We start from the raw sequence: 21,651 nt of genomic DNA, 5'->3' as shown, positions 1-21,651 counted from the left end.
ACATTAACATACATTAAGAACACATGAATGGGGAACTAGGTAGGATTGGTGCTTAAATCCTAGCACAGTACCACTAATTCCTCAGCATAATAATGCCTACCATCCCCATTTCCTTGAGCAGGGAGAACATCTGGGGCAATGGTACCCAAGATGGATTTCTTTTGGGATCAGAGAACACTAGAGACTTATCGTATATTTTGTAATATTTGCTTTATTTACAAACATACAAGTAGAACAAAAGTGGAGGCAAAATGGGCCACTCCTATAAGCCAGCAAATCTCTTTCCCCCACAGCACTTAGACATTGCACATAAAGGCGCAACCCCCAGGAACCACCTCTTAGCTATTTCTCTGCGTTTGTCTTCCAAAGCTGCAAACTGCAGTTCCGTCTCACTTGTGCATACATGTGTGTGCACACACACAGCTGACATCCACCCGTTTCCTTAGCTAGAGGGATGTCACCTTCCCCAAGCTGATGAGATTCTCAACTGCCTCCTGGCCATTGTTTATTTATTCCACAAATTTCCATCCTACTCTGGAACCCTGAAGGGTTCTCAGAATAGCTCACCATTAAAAAAGAAAGAAAAAAGTTAAACGCACAATAAACCACAAATAAATAACAAGAAAACAGCAGAACAGTAAAACCAGAACCAAATAAGGTTAAAACAGTTCATTCAAAACAGCATCTAAAAGCCTGGCCAAATAGAAAGTCGGCACCACGCGGGCCTCCCTAGGGAGGGCATTCCAAAAACAAGGCGCTATTCCTGGCCGTTGGCTGCCTTGCCTCTGACGGAGGTGGGCACAGAAGGGCTTCTGAGGAAGACCTCAACACTTCGGCAGTTCATTAGCTCCCATCAAGTAACCGTTCTGGGCTACTAATCAGCAATCGGCTAACAAAGGAATGGCCATGAGCTATATAACACCACAGATACAAGCACACCCTTGTTGTGTTAGGATTTCAAACTATTCTTCTAATGTTTATTTAAAAATATGTTAAGGAAGCTAGACTTTAGAGCCTCCAGACAATATTTATTTCAGAACAGAGGACTGCTTTTGATGGAAATGAATTGGAATTCCACAAATTGTGGAAATGAAATGAATAAGCTCTATTTCTTTCATTCAAACAGATGGGAATTCATATGAATGAGTGCTGAATGAACAAAATACGTTCTTTGTTCTTGGAGGTCCATCACACCAGTGATTTATTGCACACTCGCCATGCCTGGTATGTGGTTTTGCACATGATGTCATCCATGTCCTGCATTCATTTCGCCTCTTCCCCTCCATGTTTCGTTTCTTTTTGGAGTGGGGAAAGTCTGGTTTTCTTCCCTCCATGCAAAATAAATGCGCTCCTCCCTCCCGTGTATTGCTGTCATTGTGTTCTATCTTTGCGTTGACTGTTCTCATAACAGTTTGGTCACCTTCTTGATCCAGGGCACAAATTTGCTAACTTTTGTGTAAACACCCGGGGAGTCTTTTCGGCCACACCCATAACCCCAGGAAGTGATCCCTAGAATTACCCAGTGTCCACTTGCCCTTTGACACATAAGCGGTCCCCCACTGTCTCCCTGACAGCTATCGACCCGGTTATCTTCAGAAAGATTTCCAGCACAGAGCATACGATTAGTAAACTTCTTTCCATAACGGGACTTGCACACTTGATATGGGAGCAGGGGTACTGAACCCTGGAGTAATGTCCTTGAATATGACCTCCCTGAAACAAGAACAGATGACAAGTAGTGTAGCTCAATACAACAGAACAGCAACAGTCATATCCACCAAGGAAGTAAATTTTGTTCTGTTCAATTAGGCATAGGCAAGAGATATTCCTTCCCTAGGTTAGGATGAGAGTTTTATATGATGTGAATTTTAATATGAACTTTTTTCCTTTGTTTTTAAGCCTTCATTTGTTGTAATCTACTTTGGACTCATGTTTTTTTGGGTGCAGACGAGTGGGTTTAAAATATTAGCAAGAAAGAGTTGCCAAAATACCCAATTCATATATGGGGGCCGCACTGCTGCTGCACAACAGGCAGCTGTGACTCGCACCAGTGATAGTCCTCGCTGCATCCTAGTCATGCATCAGTTTTTTTGAACTGGCTGCAAGAGAACTTCTGTTCACGACAAGGTCTAAAACTAGGCGCACAAACACAAAACTTAGCTTTTATTTTTTTAAATATCAAAGTTTCTAGCTTTTGTATAGCAAGAAAACTTACATCAGCCCCAGCCAACATGACCAATGGTCAAGCATTATGGGACTGTAGTTCAACAACATCTGGAGGGCCATAAGTTCCCCAACCTTGTCTTTAGTATGTGGCTTGTTTTATAGTGTAACACCCAGGGCTCATCAGTTAGAGCAAGGTGCAAAAACAGCGGTGCTGAGCGGGTGAGAGTCAGAAGCAGCTTGACAAGTCAGCAGAAACACACAAACATCTGGTCAAAGGCAACTAATGAATCCTATTTTACAAGAGAGGTGCTGGGAAATAACTGATTATGACATTTCTTATTAATAAGCTTTAAACAGTTTTTTTTTTCTAAAACAGGAGTATTTCAGGATTTTGTTCCTCAGAAATTTCATTTATGTATTTTATCGATAATCTTGGTTTATCCCAGGATTAGTCTTTTGAAAATAGCCCTACATTTTCACTGGGTCAAACAGGTCCAGAAGACTCTTGGGAAATACCAAACTCAACCCCCAATTAGTGTAACATGTACACCGTTGGGAATGACCCCTTGGAGTACTATCATCAGCAGCGTTGTTACAGAAACACTGATATTCATCTGGAGGCTCCAAGTGCCTGTGCCAATGCAAGTACAGGGAGCTATGTGGAGGAGGGAAGGGGCTTTGCATGCAGGATACATGAACCCAGGACTTCACAAAGAATCTGCATTATCAAGCCATCTAAAAAGACTCAAAAGCAACCCTAACCTGGAGCACATCTACACGGCTGCTTTACACCAAAGTAAATGCGCAGATTCGGGTTTGAGGTCACACAATGCAGCCGTCCATTTGCAGCAGCGGCAACTTTTACCCATGATAATGCGCATATTTGCATTTCTGATTTACCGTGACTTTTAGGTTAACGTCCGACTTTGCATCGCATTATGGTTATGTGTCCTTGGGGGAGTTAAATCGCATTTTGACATGATATATTACTATCATACACACACAGAGCTCCTTTAAATGAGCGTTTTATAGCATGCATGTGACTGGCCACTCATGGATGTTTGCGGGTCATTTTGACAATGCTGTCACCCTCCTCTGCATCTCCTGCTCCATTCTCCAGTTTTAGTGGTAAAAAATAAACCTCACAAAACCCAACTCTTCTATTAGTATTTGTCAGGTTTTCCTGCCATGTACAGGCACTATCAAATGCTCACTAGAGGGCACTGTTCCATTGAATTGTATAGGCTACATGGTTGCTGCTCTCTTCGTCATGTAATTACAGCTTGTTGCAAATATGGAAGAGAAGCAGAAAGCAGAGCCACAGTAAGCTCCATCCGACGGGCGTTTTATTGCACACTCATTACTGGGCACTCACAGAGTTTGCTCAGGTCCCTCACATGACGTTGTCTGCCTCCTGCTCTCCTTCCGCCACTCCTGGCCTTCCTTGCACCACAAGAAAAAAACCCTAATTAAGTCTGCTGTATTTTTAAACTCGGCATTGCTGCTCTCTCCTGCTGTGTGCAGGAGAAGCAGCGCCATTATAACAGCGGACTCAGTGGGCCTCGTGCTCCTTTTGTACTTCATCTTTTGAAGAGGAAGTAACTGAGGAACGAAAACACAAAGGTAGGAAGTGTGTTAACCCCCGGTGTGATGGAGCTTAGTAAGGGAATGTGATTACCCCCTTCTGAAGGAGCTCAGTGTCTAACCAACACCTGATTGCCTATCCTCTTCAGTTGAGCTCTTTCCCATCAATAACATACAGGCCTATCTGTTCCTAGGCCTTAGGTTTTGAGCTGGTAGTATTTTAAACTTCCAAGCAATTAGAATGTATATGAACATCAGAATAACACCTGATCAGATGAGCAGGAGGGCTTATTTCAATTAACCGTTAGAGCTTTCAACCAATAGTAAATGTTCAAATATTGCAATTTGTGTTTACCTTTTCTTTTTCTCTTTTATGGATGGTGATTCAATTTTGAATAAATCTGGCAAAAAGCTATTTTTATGCAAAGCAATTTGTTCTGTGCTTTATCTTGATATATCATTTGAGTCTTTATGATCATTTAAAAAGATTATCCAAAGCTGGCTTTTACAAATATGAAAAACTAGCCTTCCAACTCTTACTGTCTTTTGCCACATAAGGAATCGCGACAGAACCCACCACTTACCAGTGTCTCCCCAGCCAGATATGATGCAGGCCTGCCTGTCTATGGCAGCCTTCTCTTTCCTGCCAGGCAGGCACACAGGAAGGACATGGCGGCTGAAGGAGAGGCAGTTGTCATGTTTGCCCCAAATTCTGACGAGAGCAATGTCGTTGTCATTGCTGCTGGACTGGTAGTTCCTGTGAAGGACAATCTTCTCCACAGGCAGCTCCCTCTCAAACTCGTCCTTCACGCCAGTGTGGTGGTCTCCCACCCGCAGAAGGTAGCGCCGCACATCCACTCCAAACCTGCCCAAGAGAGCGGTTGGGGGCATTATTTTTTCATTAGATATACTTTCACCTTAGGCCAGCCACTCCCCCCTCCCTCAGTGCTGCAATTTAGACTGTAGGTTCCTTGTCTTTTTTACTTAAGATAAGGCATCACATAAACTGACAGTGCACTATAAACAAATAAAATAACCACTTCTGCCATTCTGTGCTCACAAAAGGTGACCAATCCTAGCATCTCTGTGTTTAGGCAGGTGTTTTAGGTGAGGACCAGACATTTCTCAGGCATTTGGCAGAGGCTCCTCTGGGTTAGGAGGAATGGCATGATCACCTTGCCTTACTTTTCCTTACTTTTCTCACTGGCAGCCTGTTTACCTTTTGAAGCAATGTGCTGCTGTCACTACCCAGCAGTTGCTAATAAGCGTCGCTCCACACAACAGCCGGGTGTCTTTATGAAACCCTTTTAGGCGTAGCGAAACCTGCCATGGCCACCCTCCTCTGAAAGAAAGAACGAGAAGCAATGAAAAAGACAAGACTGTTATTTGAAAGCTCAATGCTGTTCTCCTCTCTATGCTCCAATAATTCACGCTCTTCCTTAAATAGACAGTCTTGGGCTGCTTCCAGACAAGGAAGCAGCCCTACAATTGTCCTGCCTCATTTACGGAACTTTACAGGGATCCAGACATCATCATCCATTTGTACCCCTCCCTTGTTTTCCCTTTCTTTCCACACACAAAATCTGCTGAGGAGGAAAAGAGGAATAGCTGTTCAATGCCTTAGCACTACAGTCTGTCCACCCTGGATGTAGCCTAGTGGGGTACCTTCTAGATTAAAGTGAAAGATATTATTTAATTATTTAGTTATTTATTTATTACATTTCTATACCGCCCAATAGCCGGAGCTCTCTGGGCGGTTCACAAAAATTAAAACCATTCATAATATAAAACAAACAGTATAAAACCATAATATAAAATACAATAAAAAAGCTCAACCAGATAAAAACAGCAGCAATGCAAAATTACAAATTTAAAACACCATGTTAAAATGTATTTACAGATTGTTAAAACGTTGGGAGAATTAAAAGGTCTTCACCTGGCGTCTAAAAGCATATAATGTAGGTGCCAAGCGAACCTCCTTCCACAGGAGGAGCTTCCACAGCCGGGGTGCCACAGCAGAGAAGGCCCTCCTGCTGGTAGCCACCTCACTTCCTTTGGCAGGGGCTCACGGAGAAGGACCCCTGAAGATGACCTTACAGGTACATATGGGAGGAGGCGTTCCTTCAGATAACCTGGCCCCAAGCCGTTTAGGGCTTTAAATGTTAATACCAGCATTTTGAATCGGGCCTGGACCTGGACTGGCAGCCAATGAAGCTGGAAAAGGACTGGCGTAATGTGGTCTCGTCGGCCAGTCCCTGTTAGTAAGCGTGCTGCCCTGTTTTGTACCAGTTGAAGTTTCCGGACCGTTTTCAAAGGCAGCCCCATGTATAACGCATTGCAGTAATCCAAACGAGAGGTTATCAGAGCATGGACAACTGTAGCTAAGCTATCTCTGTCCAGATAAGGGCGCAGCTGGTATATCAGCCTGAGCTGGTAAAAGGTGCTCTTTGCCACTGAGTTCACCTGTGCCTCAAGTGACTGTTCTGGATCCAAGATACCAGAGTAAGTATCCAGATCCATGAGTATCGCTAGTAGCACTGAAATAACGCCATGAGGGCTTGATACTGCACAAGAACACACAGCAAGATCCATCAAAGAAGTTTTCTTTCCTCACCCTCCGCAGCTCAACGCTTTCTGGACATCCTGGCAATATGAACATCTGCTTGGGGTGGGGGGCATTAGAGACACATTTGTTCATGCATTTCTGCCCAACTTTAGAATTCAATGAGCTTTCAAGGTGGCTCACCATCTGTTTCTGAGTCATGTTCAACATTTGCTCCACGTACAAAACCTTGCAGCCCCTCTAACCTCTCTCCAGGATAGGTCACAACTGGTGCACCAGCCTAAGGTCGCAAAAGGCACTTCCTGTCACAGACTGCACTTGGGCATCAACAGACAGGGTTGGATCTAGCAGCACCTTTAAGGTGCAAACTTGACCCATGGGCCGCCTGCAGTCCTCCGCCTCATCTTAACATCAACTGCCCTGTGAGAAAGGGGGGGGACACAGGAGCAGGCCAAGGGAAAATCAGGCCCTGCTCCGGTTGCCCTGCACCTCCCCACCCCCACCCCCAATCACCAGCCAGGAGATGAGAAGCCAACCAGGGCCTTTCTACCAGCCCTGCTGAAAACCTCCCCACCCACACCCCCGTCCCCCGCCTTTTACCTCCCCATCCCCTTTTCCTTGCGTGTCCTGCCTTTTTAGATTGTAAGCCTGTGGGCAGGGACCTGCCTTATATTCCTGATTGACTGCAAGATACTCTGGAAGCCTTCCTTTCTCTTCTTTGGTTGAGGAGCAGGATAAAAATATTTTAAATAAATCAATGAATGTACGTGGCCCACGGTGCCCTCCCCCATTGAGCATCAGGCAAAAGGGAACGCATCTGCAGAGCCCAGCCGCTCTGGAAACCCCTTCCCTGCGGTTCCCTGCTGAGCGATATAGAAGTTTTGGTGGGTGGGTGGGTGTCTGTGTGGGGAGTGTCATTGGGATTGCAGGGGGAAAGGGAGATTTTCACCACAATCCAGCTGAAAAGAAGACCCAGGCTGCTCAGCTGATGGGCAAAAACAACTGAGCAGTGGCAGCAGTGCTGTAGGTTTGAGAAGACACACACTCAGACACCTTCTGCCTCCCCTGGTAACCCGGCAGCAGGAAGGGAATTAATGGATCCCTTTTGTAGGATGGGGAGGGGGGGATCCCTTTTTCTTTCTTAACAACTTTTTAGAGATTGTGTAGTGCACAGCTGCAGTGAGCTGGTGTTAAAGGAAGAAGATAAAGAGATCTGTTCCCCTCTCAATAGGTGAACACACACTCCCCCCTCCCATACTAGGTAGCTGGTAGTGAAAACAGTGTGTGTGTGTGTGTGTGTGTGTGTGTGTGTGTGTGTGTGTGTGAGAGAGAGAGAGAGAGAGAGAGAGAGAGAGAGAGAGAGAGAGAGAGTGTTAAAGGGGCTGCTCTGCCTCTGTGTGGGAGAGAGACAGAGGCTGGGATGGGGATGAAGGTCCTGAGCGTGTGCCTGTGCAGGTGTGTGGGGTGCTTTGGCCATGCCCATTGGTTGCTCTGGCCCCACCCACCACTAGCCTGCTGCCACTGAAACATTATCCCTGAGAGAATGTTATAAAGGAGGTTGTAGAGCTGCAGAAAAGGGCAACCAAAACGATCAAAAGGCTGGAACAACTCCCCAAGAGGAAAGGACACAATGTCTGGGACCGTCTCGCTTCGAAAAAGGGTGAGTAAGGATCAGTGGGGGGGGGGGGAGGTGCTCGACAGAGATGTACAAAACTATGCTTAGTGTGGAGAAAGTGGAGTGGAAGAAGTTTTCCTCCTCCTCCCATAATACTAGAACCCAGTGGGGGTCATCCCTATGAAGCTGATTAGTGGGAGATTCAGGGCTTCTCTGCAGGAGTGATTGATTGCACGTTCGGTTTATTAGTGAAATACATTTATTAAGCTGCCTTATACTGAGTCAGACCAATGGCCCATCAAGCCCAGTATTGTTGACGCTGACTGGCAGCAGGATTTCAGGTTTCAGGCAGGATTTTTTCTAGCCCTACCTGGAGATGCCGGGGATTGAACCTGGGAATATTTGCATGCAAGGCAAGTGCTCCTACACTGAGCTATGGCCAACTTTCACCTGCTCTCCTGCAGGTCACTCACAGAAGTTTGCAAGTCCTTTATATGACATCGCCAAGCTCCAGGACGTATCCCACACTTTCCCCCATTTATCCCACTTTGAAAAAGATCGGAGATCAGCTGTAATAACAATTAATGGCGCCGTATCAGCAGTATGAAATGCCAGCTTTGCACTATAATTCAGTCACTAGATGGTAGTGTTTCATTGAACATCTAGAACATTGCTGAGAAGGTAAGTTCTCAATTCCAAATCACGTGTTTGCCGTGTAAAGGAGCCCAACATAAACCTGGAAAGACACGAGAAAAAGAAAACCTGGTAAGGACGTGGGATTTTTGCTTAATGTAGAGAAGCTCTCAGGTCAGATAAAAGGAAGTACTTCACACAGCACAACGTTAAAATATGAAATTCACTGCCAAAAGATGTAGTGATGTCTTTAAATGGGGATTAGACAAATTCATGGAGGTTAAGGCTATCAATGGCTACAAGTCATTTTATTAATACCAATATCAGAGACAACATCCTTTTGAACACCAGTTGCTGGGCAACATGAGCAGCATGGATCTTTTTATGTACTTAAGGTGGTTTTTGATGGTGGGGGGAGATCCTCAGCCCTATTTAGTGGGAGTGTAGCCCCATTTAGAATAGACTGAATAGATTAATTTACCATTCTATTGTAAATTGTACTTCTATTTTATCTGGACTGAGACTGTAGAATACACGTGTTGAAGGTCCCAGGTCTAATCCCTGGCATTTGCAGGTAGGGCTTATAAATAATTCTGCCTTGAAACACCAGAGAGCCCACTGTCAGTCAGAACTGAAAATACTGGGCTAGAATACTGACTCTGTATAAGGCTGTTTTCTATCCTCCTATGTTCTTGAAATGTTATGACTGGACAGTGCCCCAGTCACATTATTTGACTGAATTGCAAACTGAATATGGCATCCATGTCATGACAGATATGAGTGATTTTATCCTTAAAGTGTTTAGCAAAGAAGTCAGTTTCTGAAGATCATCCTGCAGGCCTAGCTGAAAAAAGCTCCAAACCACTCAGAATAGCTGTACTGGATAGCACTGTGCAGACGCAGTGGTGGCAGAAAAATATTTCTCTTTTGCCAACATAATTCCAAAGAATAGGCTCTAACATAAGGAGCTTTTCTACATTAAGCAAAAATCCCACATCCTTGCTAGGCTTTCTTCTTTGGGAGTCTTCTTACGATGGGTTTCTTTACACAGCGAACACGTGATTTGGAATTGAGAACTTCCCTTCTCAGCAATGATCTAGATGTTTAATGAAATAGTGAATGAATTATACCACAATGCCAGCATTTCACACAGCTGATATGGTGCCTTTAACTCTTATTACAGCTTATCTCTGATCTTTTTAAAAGCGGGATGAAGGGGGGAAAGCGGGAGACATCCTCAATGTTGGTGATGTTGTGTCAAGGGCCTCCAAACACCCATGAGTGACCAATCACGGGCATGCAATAAATCATTCATGTGGAGAAGCTCAAGATCTCATTTATGTTAATGATCATCTCATCTGCTACATTGCCCCAAATGCCCATGATGTACACCACAGAACGGAATGAGCTTTATTCAGTGGGAGTGAGCACTCAAGGGCAATTGTGTCAATGGCTGAAGCAGTTCTTTTGCCTACATCATTATTTTTCCGAGAAAATTACTCTCATCCCAATAAGTGTATATTATAATTTCCTTTTCAGCATGATCTTGAGTATGCTTATTTAGAAGTAAGTCCCTTAGGCTTACTTTCTAGTAAGTAGCTTTACAATTGCAGTTTGGAAATGCAGTCCTCTGGTGTTGCTACACCAGAGCCTGCTAACACTGACGTAACATCATACTGTAGTCATGATCCTATGCACTATAAGCAGCAAGTAGACAGCAAAACAAATCCCACTTCAAAGAAGAGTTAACATAGCAACACTGATAGAAATCATCCAGTGTCCTGGGCGACCATGCTCCCACTCAATCAGTGTGCCAACACTACCATACTAGCTATGCATGGAAAGAACCAATCCATGCACAGTAATGGCCAAATGACCCCATAACATCACCCTGCAAAGCGCATAGGCCAAACACAACCCAGCAGCCACAAAGTGCCCTCCCCAGTACAAAGTGCCATGCACAGCAAGCAGGAGCCGAGAAACGTTTGAGACAGTACAGGGTCAAAACCCGTCAGAGAGAATGACGTGTGGACCAAATAGTCTCCATTCATTAATTTCCTGGCTCTTACATGTCTCAGAATACCTGTCAGTTTACATAGCCCCTCCATGCATCCATACCACCTCCATGATTTCCAGGGTCTTTTGGTTGCCATTGCAATAGGCCATGCCCTATTAAAACATGCACATGTGCAGACACACACACACACACTTCACTGCTTGGTTTATTTTTGCATCAGCAGTAAGCCAGGGGAAGGCAGTAATCTCTGAGGGCCTACCCGGGCACTTGCTGGTGTTCCAGAGGCACGGCACCAGGGGACCTGCAGACCTGACAAGATGTGGAGGAGGAAGAGCCTCCTTCTCCATATGACTCATCCTGAAGAGAGCTGAACAGGAAAGGGTACCAAAGGTCATGATGACAAGAGGCACAGCTAGGTCATCTACAGCTTTAATTTAACAGCACCAGGAACAGAGCAAATTCTGAAAACGTCACAGAGACACAGTGCTGCCAACCTGTCTGATAATGCTGCCCCGTCCCCCGTGGATATAAAAGCTGTGTGACAGGTAGGACAGCAACAAATGCAGTTCGCCGAATTACTGCTCTTCCAGACAGCTGCACCTGTTGAATATTTATCATGCAGTCTTGAGTGACAAGTACTCTGGGAAGTTGTAGGGTGGGAATACAAGGCAGAACAAATGAGTTCACCTCTGAATTTAAGTTAGTTTTCTGCTGTTGGAAAGAAGGGCAGCCATAGCCAGGGAATGGGGTGGGAGACACTCAATTCAAAGGGGTCTCCACCAAACGGGATTCCACTTTTTATGAAAAGCTGTCACCCATGAGGTGAGGTTTTAATGGTGGACTTCCTCTCTTCTCCCATCCCTGCTTCCTCAATGTTTGCCACAGTGGCCAGAGTCAGAACTCCAGCCTCTGCCATGGGGCAGACTTTGTGGCGCCGGGTTGGTGAAGCCTCCCTCTTCAGCGTGGTCAATGGAGAGCCCCAGGTCCACACTATTGTCACCCCACCCCTCCAAATGGTGAGGATCCACTTTTGGCATACTGGTGAGTGGGAATTTCATAGAATCATAGAATAGTAGAGTTGGAAGGGACCTACAAGGCCACTGAGTTCAACCCCCTGCTCAATGCAGGAATCCACCCTAAAGCATACTTGACAAGATGGTTGTCCAGCTGCCTCCTGAATGCCTCTAGTGTGGGAGAGCCCACAACCTCCTGAGGTCACTGGTTCCATTGTCGTACTGCTCTAACAATTAGGAAGTTTTTCCTGATGTCCAGCCGGAATCTGGCTTCCTGTAACTTGAGCCCGTTATTCCGTGTCCTGCACTCTGGGAGGATTGAGAAGAGATCCTGGCCCTCCTCTATGTGACAACCTTTTAAGTATTTGAAGAGTGCTATCATGTCTCCCCTCAATCTTCTCTTCTCTTCTCCAGGCTAAACATGCCCAGTTATTTCAGTCTTTCTTCGTAGGGCTTTGTTTCCAGACCACTGATCATCCTCGTTGCCCTTCTCTGAACACGTTGCAGGTTGTCTGCATCCTTCTTGAAGTGTGGAGCCCAGAACTGGACGCAATACTCAAAATGAGGCATAACCAGTGAATAGAGGGGAACCAGTACCTCGCGAGATTTGGAAACTATACTTCTATTCATGCAGCCCAAATTAGCAATTGCTTTTTTTTGCAGCTGCATCACACTGTTGGCTATTTGGGACCTCTTTGCTCACAGCTGGGAAGAAGAGTCAGAGGTCGCAATACTGGCAACAAGGTTGAAGACGAAGTAGTATTGTGACTGGAGAGGAGGAGGAGGAGGAGGCGGCAGTGAGGAAGGTCATCAGCTGCTGAGCCTATCTCCTACTACATACATCACCCTTACAGATGGTATTCAAAAAAGCAATGTTTTCCATTTTTAACTGTTGTAAACCGCCCAGAGAGCTTCGGCTATGGGGCGGTATATAAATGTAATTAATAAATAAATAAAAGAATGAGCCCCTCCCCCACTGCTCCTCTAGTAAGGGCCCTCTGAACCAGTTTCTCCCCTCAATCCTAAATGGCTGCCCTTGTTCACCACCTGAGAAATCAAGTGGCAAACTGGAGCAGTCATTTTGGGTCCGCCCCAAGGAAAGTGATAGTAATGAGTAAGTTGGTGAGAGACTGTTCTTCTCGGTGCTCTTCCAGTTCTTATGTCTCAATCCCACTGGCAATTCCCTTGATATCCACATTTCACGGTTCATGTGTTGGTGATAGATATAATGTACTCAGAAAGACAACGCTTGTCTATCCCATTCCATATAGGGAGTTGTATTGGATCTCTGACTGCAGCTATTCTGTGGTCTGCTCTGCAATTTGGCTTTAATCCTGCAATGAAAAAGGAGACACAAGTGAGTGTTTGGCTGGCAGTCCCAGCAGTTGGAGGTAGCATCTGATGTTCACTCACCCAGGTGGCTCTACTCCCATTGCCTTCATTGGTACATAGTGTGAGCTTCCACACCCCTTTCTGTACAACCCATATTTACCCTGTTTCTCCTGTATAAAAGATACTCCTAGTACCTGTTGAGGGAGGAGGATTGTTTAGTCAGTACATAGTTGCTCCATGGTGGGGTGGGGGGGACATTAGCAGAGGTCATACTTAAAGGTAGGGATTCCCCTCCTGTGCTTACCTTCGTGGGTTTCTTTATCCTTACATCCCCAGTTGTAGCAGTGGGTTGAGATTATTGTTGAGTGTGTTTTTTATTTGAAGTCCTCAAAGCAGAGTGTTCACGTACAGCTTCATCCCACTACACGTTTGTTGTGCTTTTCCCTCGAATTATCCTATTTCGGTTATGTAGCGGTTATATTGTGTTTTGAAAGCTTGCAAACTTACGTCTGTGCGCTTATAACTCTCAAGCCTTTTTGTAGCTCATTGCTGTTAACCAGCTCACACCTTGGTGATTTCAATGTTGCCTCCACCCATTGATCTCCTTCGCACCTCCCCCTCCATTCACCCTCTTGGAAAACCTCCCTCCCCTTCAATCAATGTACCTTTATTGGCATAAAACAACCACAAACCATACAAAAACATCTTGACATCCTCCAGCCAAACTAGTACTCTTACATTGTGCAATTCAGCCTGCTAGTATAGTAGACAGAACTAATCTCCCTGCTGACTATTCCACCATGCCTCTGGGTATAGCTCCCAGTCTTTGATAGGCCATTACATAACGGGCAAATAATGCAACATTTTCAAGCATTCCCCCCACCCCTCCACAGATAATAGGGTCCGTAGAGTGTCAGACCCAGCCGATCCTTGACAATTTAATAAGATCTTTTCCAGATATCTCTGCTGTTGAGATACGTGGAGAGGGCAGTGTAAAAAAATATGTTCATGGGTCTCAATACAACCCCCACTACCTAAACATAACCTGGCTGAATATGGTATACCTCTGAACCGCCCCGTTAGTAATGCAGAGGGAAGGGCATTGCACCTAGCTAACATAAACGCTCTTCTCAATTGCGGATTGTACAGCAGCTGTAAGTAAGGTGCCATTTTACCAGGCTTAACAGGCAGATGGAAATGTAGTGGGGAGCATGAGGTATTTGCTACACTGTTGAGTTCCTGATACTCGACATCTAAAGTTCTTTCTCTAATGACCCTGAAAGCTTCAGTTTGGTTTAACATACCCAGATTTAAAAGGTCTAGACCAAGCAAGTTTAATTTGGCATAGAAGTCTAACATCCCTGAACACATAACTGAATCAGAGAGGAGTTGAAAAATCAGGCTACCACTATCCGCTTTATAGAGGATACTAATCCAATATTTCACAATCCTCAACCAGGCCTGTGTGTTTAGCCTTACAAGTCCAGTTTCAAGGCACAGAGCAGCATACGGAACACAGCACGGCATGCCTAAGATCTTCCGTAGAAAGACCGATTGAACACGTTCCAAGGCTGGGCCCAATGCCTTGGCCCTTACTGGAATACCATACAGGGCTTGAGTAACCACCTTAGCTTTATAGACCATAATGGCTGCTGGTACATAGCGGTTACTCTGGGAGTAATAAAACCTTGAAATTGCCGATACTGAGAGTTTAGCCACACACTCCACTGCACGGTGGTGGCAGGACCATGCCTGATTATAATGAAACATATTTCCCAGATATTTAAACCACCGCACGTGCTCGATCTTATTACCCTTACAGGTCCACTTATGAGGGGACCACGTATTAGCAAAGACCATAATTTTGGTCTTGTTGTAGTTTATCTCCAGCTTATTGGTTATTAAATATTCAATAGTTCTGTTTAGCAGTCTCTGGAGGCCAACTCGGGTACATGAAATAAGGACCATATCGTCCGCATATAAGAGAAGAGGCACCCAGCTATTCCCAAGCTTTGGGCAGTGGCTATTGACATTCTCCAAAGTCAGTGGTAGGTCATTCAGAAAGAGATTAAAAAGTAAAGGAGCCAAAACACAGCCCTGCTTAACCCCTCGGTTAATAGAGCATTTTTGAGATAATACCCCTGATCCAGGACAGCGTACCCTACATGATGTATTAGAGTAAAGGGATTTTATCAGTAGGAGAAGTCTCCTGTCAATTCCTTGTTGGGTAAGTTTATCTCACAACAGTTCTCTATTAACTGAATCAAAAGCCCCTTTTAAATCAATGAAGGCAACATACTTGGCTATCTTCACCTGTTTATGAATGAGATGGGAGAGGATCAGGCAGTTTTCAATTGTAGATTTCCCTTTCCAGAAACCCATCTGTTCAGGACCAAGAATGGATTGAGAATTTGTCCAGGTCTCCAACTTATCATTTAGATATCTTGCATAGATTTTGCCAATAACTGACAGTAAACTAATCGGGCAATAGTTAACCGGAAGATCAGGATTGCCCTTTTTAAATATAGGCACAATTATTGCAGAAATCCAATCTTTAGGGAGATATCCAGAGTTATTAACCTTCGTGAAGAGAGGTGCCAGAAGCTGAGCCCACCAGTCCTGATTACACTTAGGAAGCTCAGCAGGTATTCCATCAGGCCCAGGAGCCTTCCCAGGTTTTAATAAACCAATTAACTGGCAAATCTCCCCTGGGTCCACTGGGGGCCATTTAGGGATCCCGGAGGTAGGCAGATCTAAGTCAGTAACCTGGGCAAGACTACTATCCAAAAAAGTCCTCTCAAAATACTCTACCCAAACATTGGGGGCATTTTTTGCCGAATCTCCTCCCGGTAACCTTAATGATCTTGTGACTATTTTCCAAAATAACCTGCTGTTTTTTGTTAATACTGCTTGTAATAATTTCTCCCATCGATCTTGATAGAACCTTTGTTGCTTGGCTATCATTAGCTTGCCTAGATCTTTTTTTGATTCCGAGTATTGCAGTAGAAGGCTATGGTCATTAGAAGTTCTAAAGTCCTTATACATCGCCCTAATTTGTTTCTTGGCATCCTTACACTTTTGGTCGAACCAGGATTTCCTATATCCTCACTACTTGATGGTCTCATTTCCTGCCCTAGTTCTTTAAGGAGTTGATTAATCAAAAGTTCATACTCGCTTATTATATCTATATTCTTTTCTCCACTGAGAATGCCATCAATCAGTTCCTTACAACAGGGTTGCTTAATTAATTGATGGAATTTTCCAGAAAAGCTGCTGTCCCAGCGGATTTTATAACCATACTCCGAGCCAGATCCCCCTCTTGGGGCTGGATCTGTATTAGGACTAAGGCAGTCCAGGACCAGAATTAGTGGGAGGTGATCACTTCCAGTGTTGTCCCCAACACAGCATTCTAATACATATGGTTTCAGTTTGTTAGAGATCAACATATAATCAACAACACTCGCACCTCGGCCAGAAACATACGTAAACTCTCCTGAATTTGGAAAATCTTCTAGGCCGTTTAACCAACACTAAATTTAGCCAAACTAATTCCAGCCCATTAAGTACAGGGTCTTTTGAACCAACAAATCGGGGGAAGAAACTCCTCTTCTTCGACCTCCAGTGCTTTTAAGAAAACCTGCCCCGAGTGCCCCGTCCTAGCATTCATATCCCCCATAATAATCAATTCTGCTACCGGGTATTTACTTTCTAGATCCTCAATACAGACTAGAAGGTCTTCCCAATATTGGGATCGCTGGTTAGAATTAAGGGGTAATGGGACATACACATTTATACAGATTAGTTGAACATCCAGCAAAGCTATAGATGTAGCCTGAACTTTACAGGAGCCCGAGATTATCTCCATCTGTCTCAATTTAAGATGTTTGGAAACACACGTAGCCAAGCCTACTGATGGACGCCCCTTAGAACTAGATCTTGTTGCTTGGCTAGAATATACATTGTATTCTACTTAAGACCTGTCACTGTGCCAATTTGGATCTCTCTATCTTTAAAACTTACGCAGATGTAAGCATTTGTTTAATTTGAATTAAAATAATCATAACAAATCAACGGATGATCCAATCTGATTAAAACTGGGTATGTTAAAAGACCCACTTAAGTCCTGCCACTGTGCCAATTTGGATCTCTTTATCTTTAAAAATGAGGGTGCTGCTGGCAAGGAGAATGCATTTTCCACATTTCTTTTAAGCTGAAAATGCCTACTCAGGAGGAAGCAGACATTCTTCCATACAACCTGGGCTCATTCTCTCGGATTGCAAAAGAAAATTTGTGTTGAAGATGGTGAAAAAGAGTTGAGTGGTGTGTGGACTCCCAAAACAGGCAAGAAACTAATACAAAGAATGACCGGGAGCCAGTAAGGTATGCAGGAAGGGAAATCTCTGCGGCTTTCCCCCTTGGATGCCTGTGACTGCTTGCTCCTGAGCTACCTGCTGTACAAAATGGTTTAAGGTTCCAGAAACCAGCGAGTTGGTTTTTTTAAGTTTTTTTTTTTTTTTTTTTTGCTGCCTACAACAACTTCCACATTCTCTGAAGCAAAGGCTCAGTTAAAAACACACACCTAAAGAGTCTCTCCCTCCCTTCCTTTCATCCGTTGCTGTCCTGTCTCACTTTATTTGTATATACGTGGGTGAGGAGGGAGCGGGGGAATTCGGAAGCAGGAGGAGGAAAGGATTTGAATTGGCACAGATGCCCCAAGACGTCGTCCTTCTCCTGCCCCCCCTCCACTCCTTTCTCTCTCTTTACCCCCTACCCTCTTCCCCTGCCTGTCCCGCTGCAGACTCGACAAATGTAATTAACAGATTGCAACAACAGCCGCCCCACACATCCAAACACGCATGCGCGCGTGCACACACACACACACACACACACACATCCAGGCGCTGTGACTGCTTCCCAGACACTGCATGGTAGGTGCTTTCTCACTGCTGCTGAGAAAGGCTCAGCCCTGGAAAAGAAGAACTTCATACCCCTCTCTTATGTCAGCAATACTGCCCCTTGAAAACATGCCCACAGTACAGCGCATTGAAAATGATGTATGAAAATACATGTTGAAATCTGAGCGATGTGCTTTCACATTCTGGGAAGAACCGGACATTCCCCGCACCAAAATAATCCACTATAAAGGGGGAAAGAAATGCAATCACAGCAGGACATAGTCGATGTCATCCGAGTCCTTCGCAGCGAAAGCAGACTATAATCTCAGCATCATTTGAGTCTTTTGTGTAGATTTCGCTGCAACAGCACAATGTAAGGCTGGTGGGATGAGGCTCGTAAAGGTTCTGAGAAGACAACAGAAATGCTCTTCCTGTTTTGGGCTTAGCCCTGATTTGTTGTTTGTGCAAAGTGCCCTTTCACCACAGTTCCTCTCAACAATGCTTTCACTTGCGTATTCAGTGTTCTAAAGACATGAGCACAGAATGCTACAGACCAAGGGTCAGCAACGTGGTGACCCCTGGGCCTGCCAGGGGCCTGCTGCCGCCGCCGCCACTACTATTTTCCTGCCTGTACCACCACCTACTTCCACACTCACATCAGCAGCCCTAATGAGGAAGGTTACGCAGAAGGAGGTCAGTATGGTGGCGGGAAAGGAAAGCGGGCCTGCGAAGGAGCAGTTGGGAAGGAAATTGATCAATCTGGGTGGACGGAGGAGGTGAGTCTGGAAATGGGGAGAAATAAGAAGTAGAGGTGGCATGAGAAGGAAAAACCAAGCAGGGAAGAGGAGAAGAGGCAGAAAAGGCAGAATTCAATAGAAAGAATGCATAGTTTGTGAGGGGGGGGATAGAATTCATGGAGGGGGGGCAACAAAGACAGAATATACAAGAATATATACAGAATATATACAGAATAGAAACTCCCAGGGGGGGAAATAGCAAATGTGCCTCCAGGCTAGGGGGGAAATGACAAACGTGCCTGTAAGCCTAAGAATGTTGCCTACCCCAATATATACCCATGCCACATGCCCCTGCCACCTGAGATGTGCTAGACAGTTGCTTTGGGCTCTCCATGGACTTCTATGAGGGTACTTTAACTTATGTATTTGTTGTTGTGACTTTATACGGTAATTAGAAGTGGGAACAACTTGTATGAGCAAATATAGATTTCCAACTAAGGGTGTCAGCAGATGAGCCATTTATCGCACGCTCACTACTGCCCTTCAGACGACGACGTCCGCCTCCTGCCTGCCTCCTGCACCTTCCGCTCACTTTCCCATCACAAAATAGACCTCTTTTAATCAGACTTTTTTTAAAAAACGGAATGTGCTGTGATCTCCAGGAAAAGCAGCGTGATAAAAACGGCCCCTGAATAGGCCATGTAGTCTTTGTTTACTTCCTCTTTCCTCTCCAGAAGGAAAGAGGAAGTAATGAAGTGGGGGCAGAGAAGCGACAGTAAGGAAAGGTGATTTTTCCCCTTGTGATGATGCTCTCAGTCCTGCCTAGTTAACAGCATCATCACTGACAATTTGTAAAACATCTTTAATTTGCCCATGTCCTGCTCAATGATCAAGACTCTGACCTTTTGACAGATTGGAGGGATTAGAAATAATCCTAGATAACACTCAAGATCAGTTTTAATACTTGCTTGAGGTAATTTATGCAAACTGCATAGGGAGCTTATAAAAGGTAAAATACACCTGGTTTAATCCTTTTCCATCATGCAACAGAACTGAGCTAAGAACATAAGAAGATGCCTTATAACTGGTGAGATCATTGTTTCATCTAGTTCCTCAGGTCTTGAAGTTTCTTTCTTGCAGTGGTCAAAAGACTGACATTTTCAGGTGTCCACAAGGAATTCATTTCCTGTACCAGGAGATCAGTCAACTTGGGTGCTGGGCTTGAGTGTACCTGTCTGTGGGCCAGAGAGACAGATTAAGGATTCTGCTGATGTAACAAACTGTTCTACTGTCTGCAAGTCTCCCTAACTGAGTGAGTTGAAATGGTTTCCAGTGTGGTGTTGGAAAACAGCAGGACAGTATTTCTGGGGGGCTTCCAAATTCACCCGGAGGCCACCTTTGTAGGAGCAGCTCAGGGCTTCATGGGGCTGGTCTCGATATGGCTTCAGCCCAATACATTCCACAGAACAGACTCTTGATGTGGGAATGTGAGGCTACATTTAGGAGTGTTCTTGGTAATCCTGTTGTCACAGTCAGACCATTTCTTGGTGAAGTTTGGGCTAACAATTCCCCTCCTCTCAGAAATTGTCTTCAGAATGCTCTCAGGGAATTTCCAGTTGACATGGCTGGTGCTTCCACTGAAGCTCTGGTCTCACTACAGAACAGTGAGATAAAACTGGCTATCAACATAATTGTGCCCAAGCATCCTCTGGCACTGTCAAGCCCAATTTTGCAGACAAGGACACAGATGACTCATAATGACTATGACGAAGAAGAGCACATGATTGTATCTGCATAGTGATGGCAGATGGTTTGTACTTCTTCACCTCTATTGTGTCCTTCAGTAGCCATTGAGCAGAGCTTTTTGCATGGTGAATTGGCTATTAATATGGTGGGAATGTAGTAGTACCATTGGATGCTTACTGTGACAAGTTTGTGAAGCACATTGAGGATAAAGTCACTCATATTCACTGTTTTTTTAACACTGACTTTGTTATAGTTCCTTTGGAGGTATCCAGACAATATCTTCAATAATTCATCATGGATTATTTTCAGTTGCTGTGGATAAAGTGATTATGGGGGGTGGTATGGCAACCACCTGTATCGTTCATCCTTGCTCATCTTGGTTACTTACAGCTGTTGGAGGGAGGATTAAGAGGGGGTGTTCAAGAGGCAATTAATACATTTTGAAGGCAGGGGATATTCCCAGTCACCTTGAAAGAGGTGGTTGTGTGGCTGTTCCTTCTCTCTGAACCCAGGAGATTTTGGTAACTACTACGCAGTTACTAATTTCTCTTTTGGACAAGGTCTTGGAGGTGGTGGTTGCGGCTCAACTCTAGGCTCTTTTGAATTACACGGATTATGTGGACTCATTTCAGTCTGGTGTTAGCTCAGTTTTGGCATTGACACAACCTTGGCTCCCCCCTTGGATGACCTTGGTCAAGAGAGAGAATGCCTTGGGGAAGATCCAAGCAGGACACAGGCACAGTAGCACTCTCCTATTCGTCTTCCCCAGAAACTGGTATTGATGAGCATACTAGAGGTAATATATAGCCATCATGACTAGTAGCCTCACCCTCCACAAATTTGTCTAATTCCATTTAAAAGACATCATTTCATCTTGTGGAAGCAAAATTCACAGTTTAACTATGTATTATGTGAAGAAGTATTCCTTTTATCTGTCATGAATCTCTCACCTTCATTGGATGATCTTGTGTTTTAGTATCATGAGACATGGAAAAAATCTCCCCACCCACTTTCTCTACATCATGCATAATGTTATGTACTTCTATGATGTTTCCCCTTACTCACCCTTTTTTTAAAAATTAAAGCACCAAATTTTGTAACCTTTCCACATAAGGGAGTTGATGAAGCACCTTTAAAAATTTTATTGCCTCTTTCTGCACCTTTTCCAGCTCAACTACATCCTTTTTGAGATGTGGTGCCCAGAACTGTACACAATATTCCAAGTGTGAACTGTCCATTTATCCCCACTCTCTGCTTTCTGTCCTTTAACCAGTTACAAATCCATAACAGGACCTCTCCTCTTATCCCATGACTGCTAAGTTTTCTCAGAAGTCTTTGGTGATGGACTTT

At 44.5% G+C, this 21,651-nt stretch overlaps 1 protein-coding gene across 1 annotated transcript in view; it reads right to left on the bottom strand.

Annotated features, from left to right (window-relative positions):
* Window positions 1-1,170: 1,170 nt before the first annotated feature.
* Window positions 1,171-21,651, bottom strand: part of LOC134400127 (neurotrypsin-like) — a 42,951-nt gene continuing 22,470 nt past the window's right edge. Inside the window, exons 12-14 of the mRNA XM_063128415.1 lie at window positions 4,970-5,092; window positions 4,335-4,615; window positions 1,171-1,713 (exon numbers count right to left, since the gene is read on the bottom strand). Of these exons, the coding sequence (XP_062984485.1) occupies window positions 1,403-1,713; window positions 4,335-4,615; window positions 4,970-5,092 (715 nt within the window). The 3' untranslated portion in view covers window positions 1,171-1,402. The remainder of the gene's footprint in view (window positions 1,714-4,334; window positions 4,616-4,969; window positions 5,093-21,651) is intronic.

The sequence above is a fragment of the Elgaria multicarinata genome, chromosome 6 (assembly GCF_023053635.1).
Source record: "Elgaria multicarinata webbii isolate HBS135686 ecotype San Diego chromosome 6, rElgMul1.1.pri, whole genome shotgun sequence".
NCBI classification, from domain to species: domain Eukaryota; kingdom Metazoa; phylum Chordata; class Lepidosauria; order Squamata; family Anguidae; genus Elgaria; species Elgaria multicarinata.
Note: the sequence above shows the minus strand (reverse complement) of the source record. Positions and strands in the feature narration are given on the sequence as shown.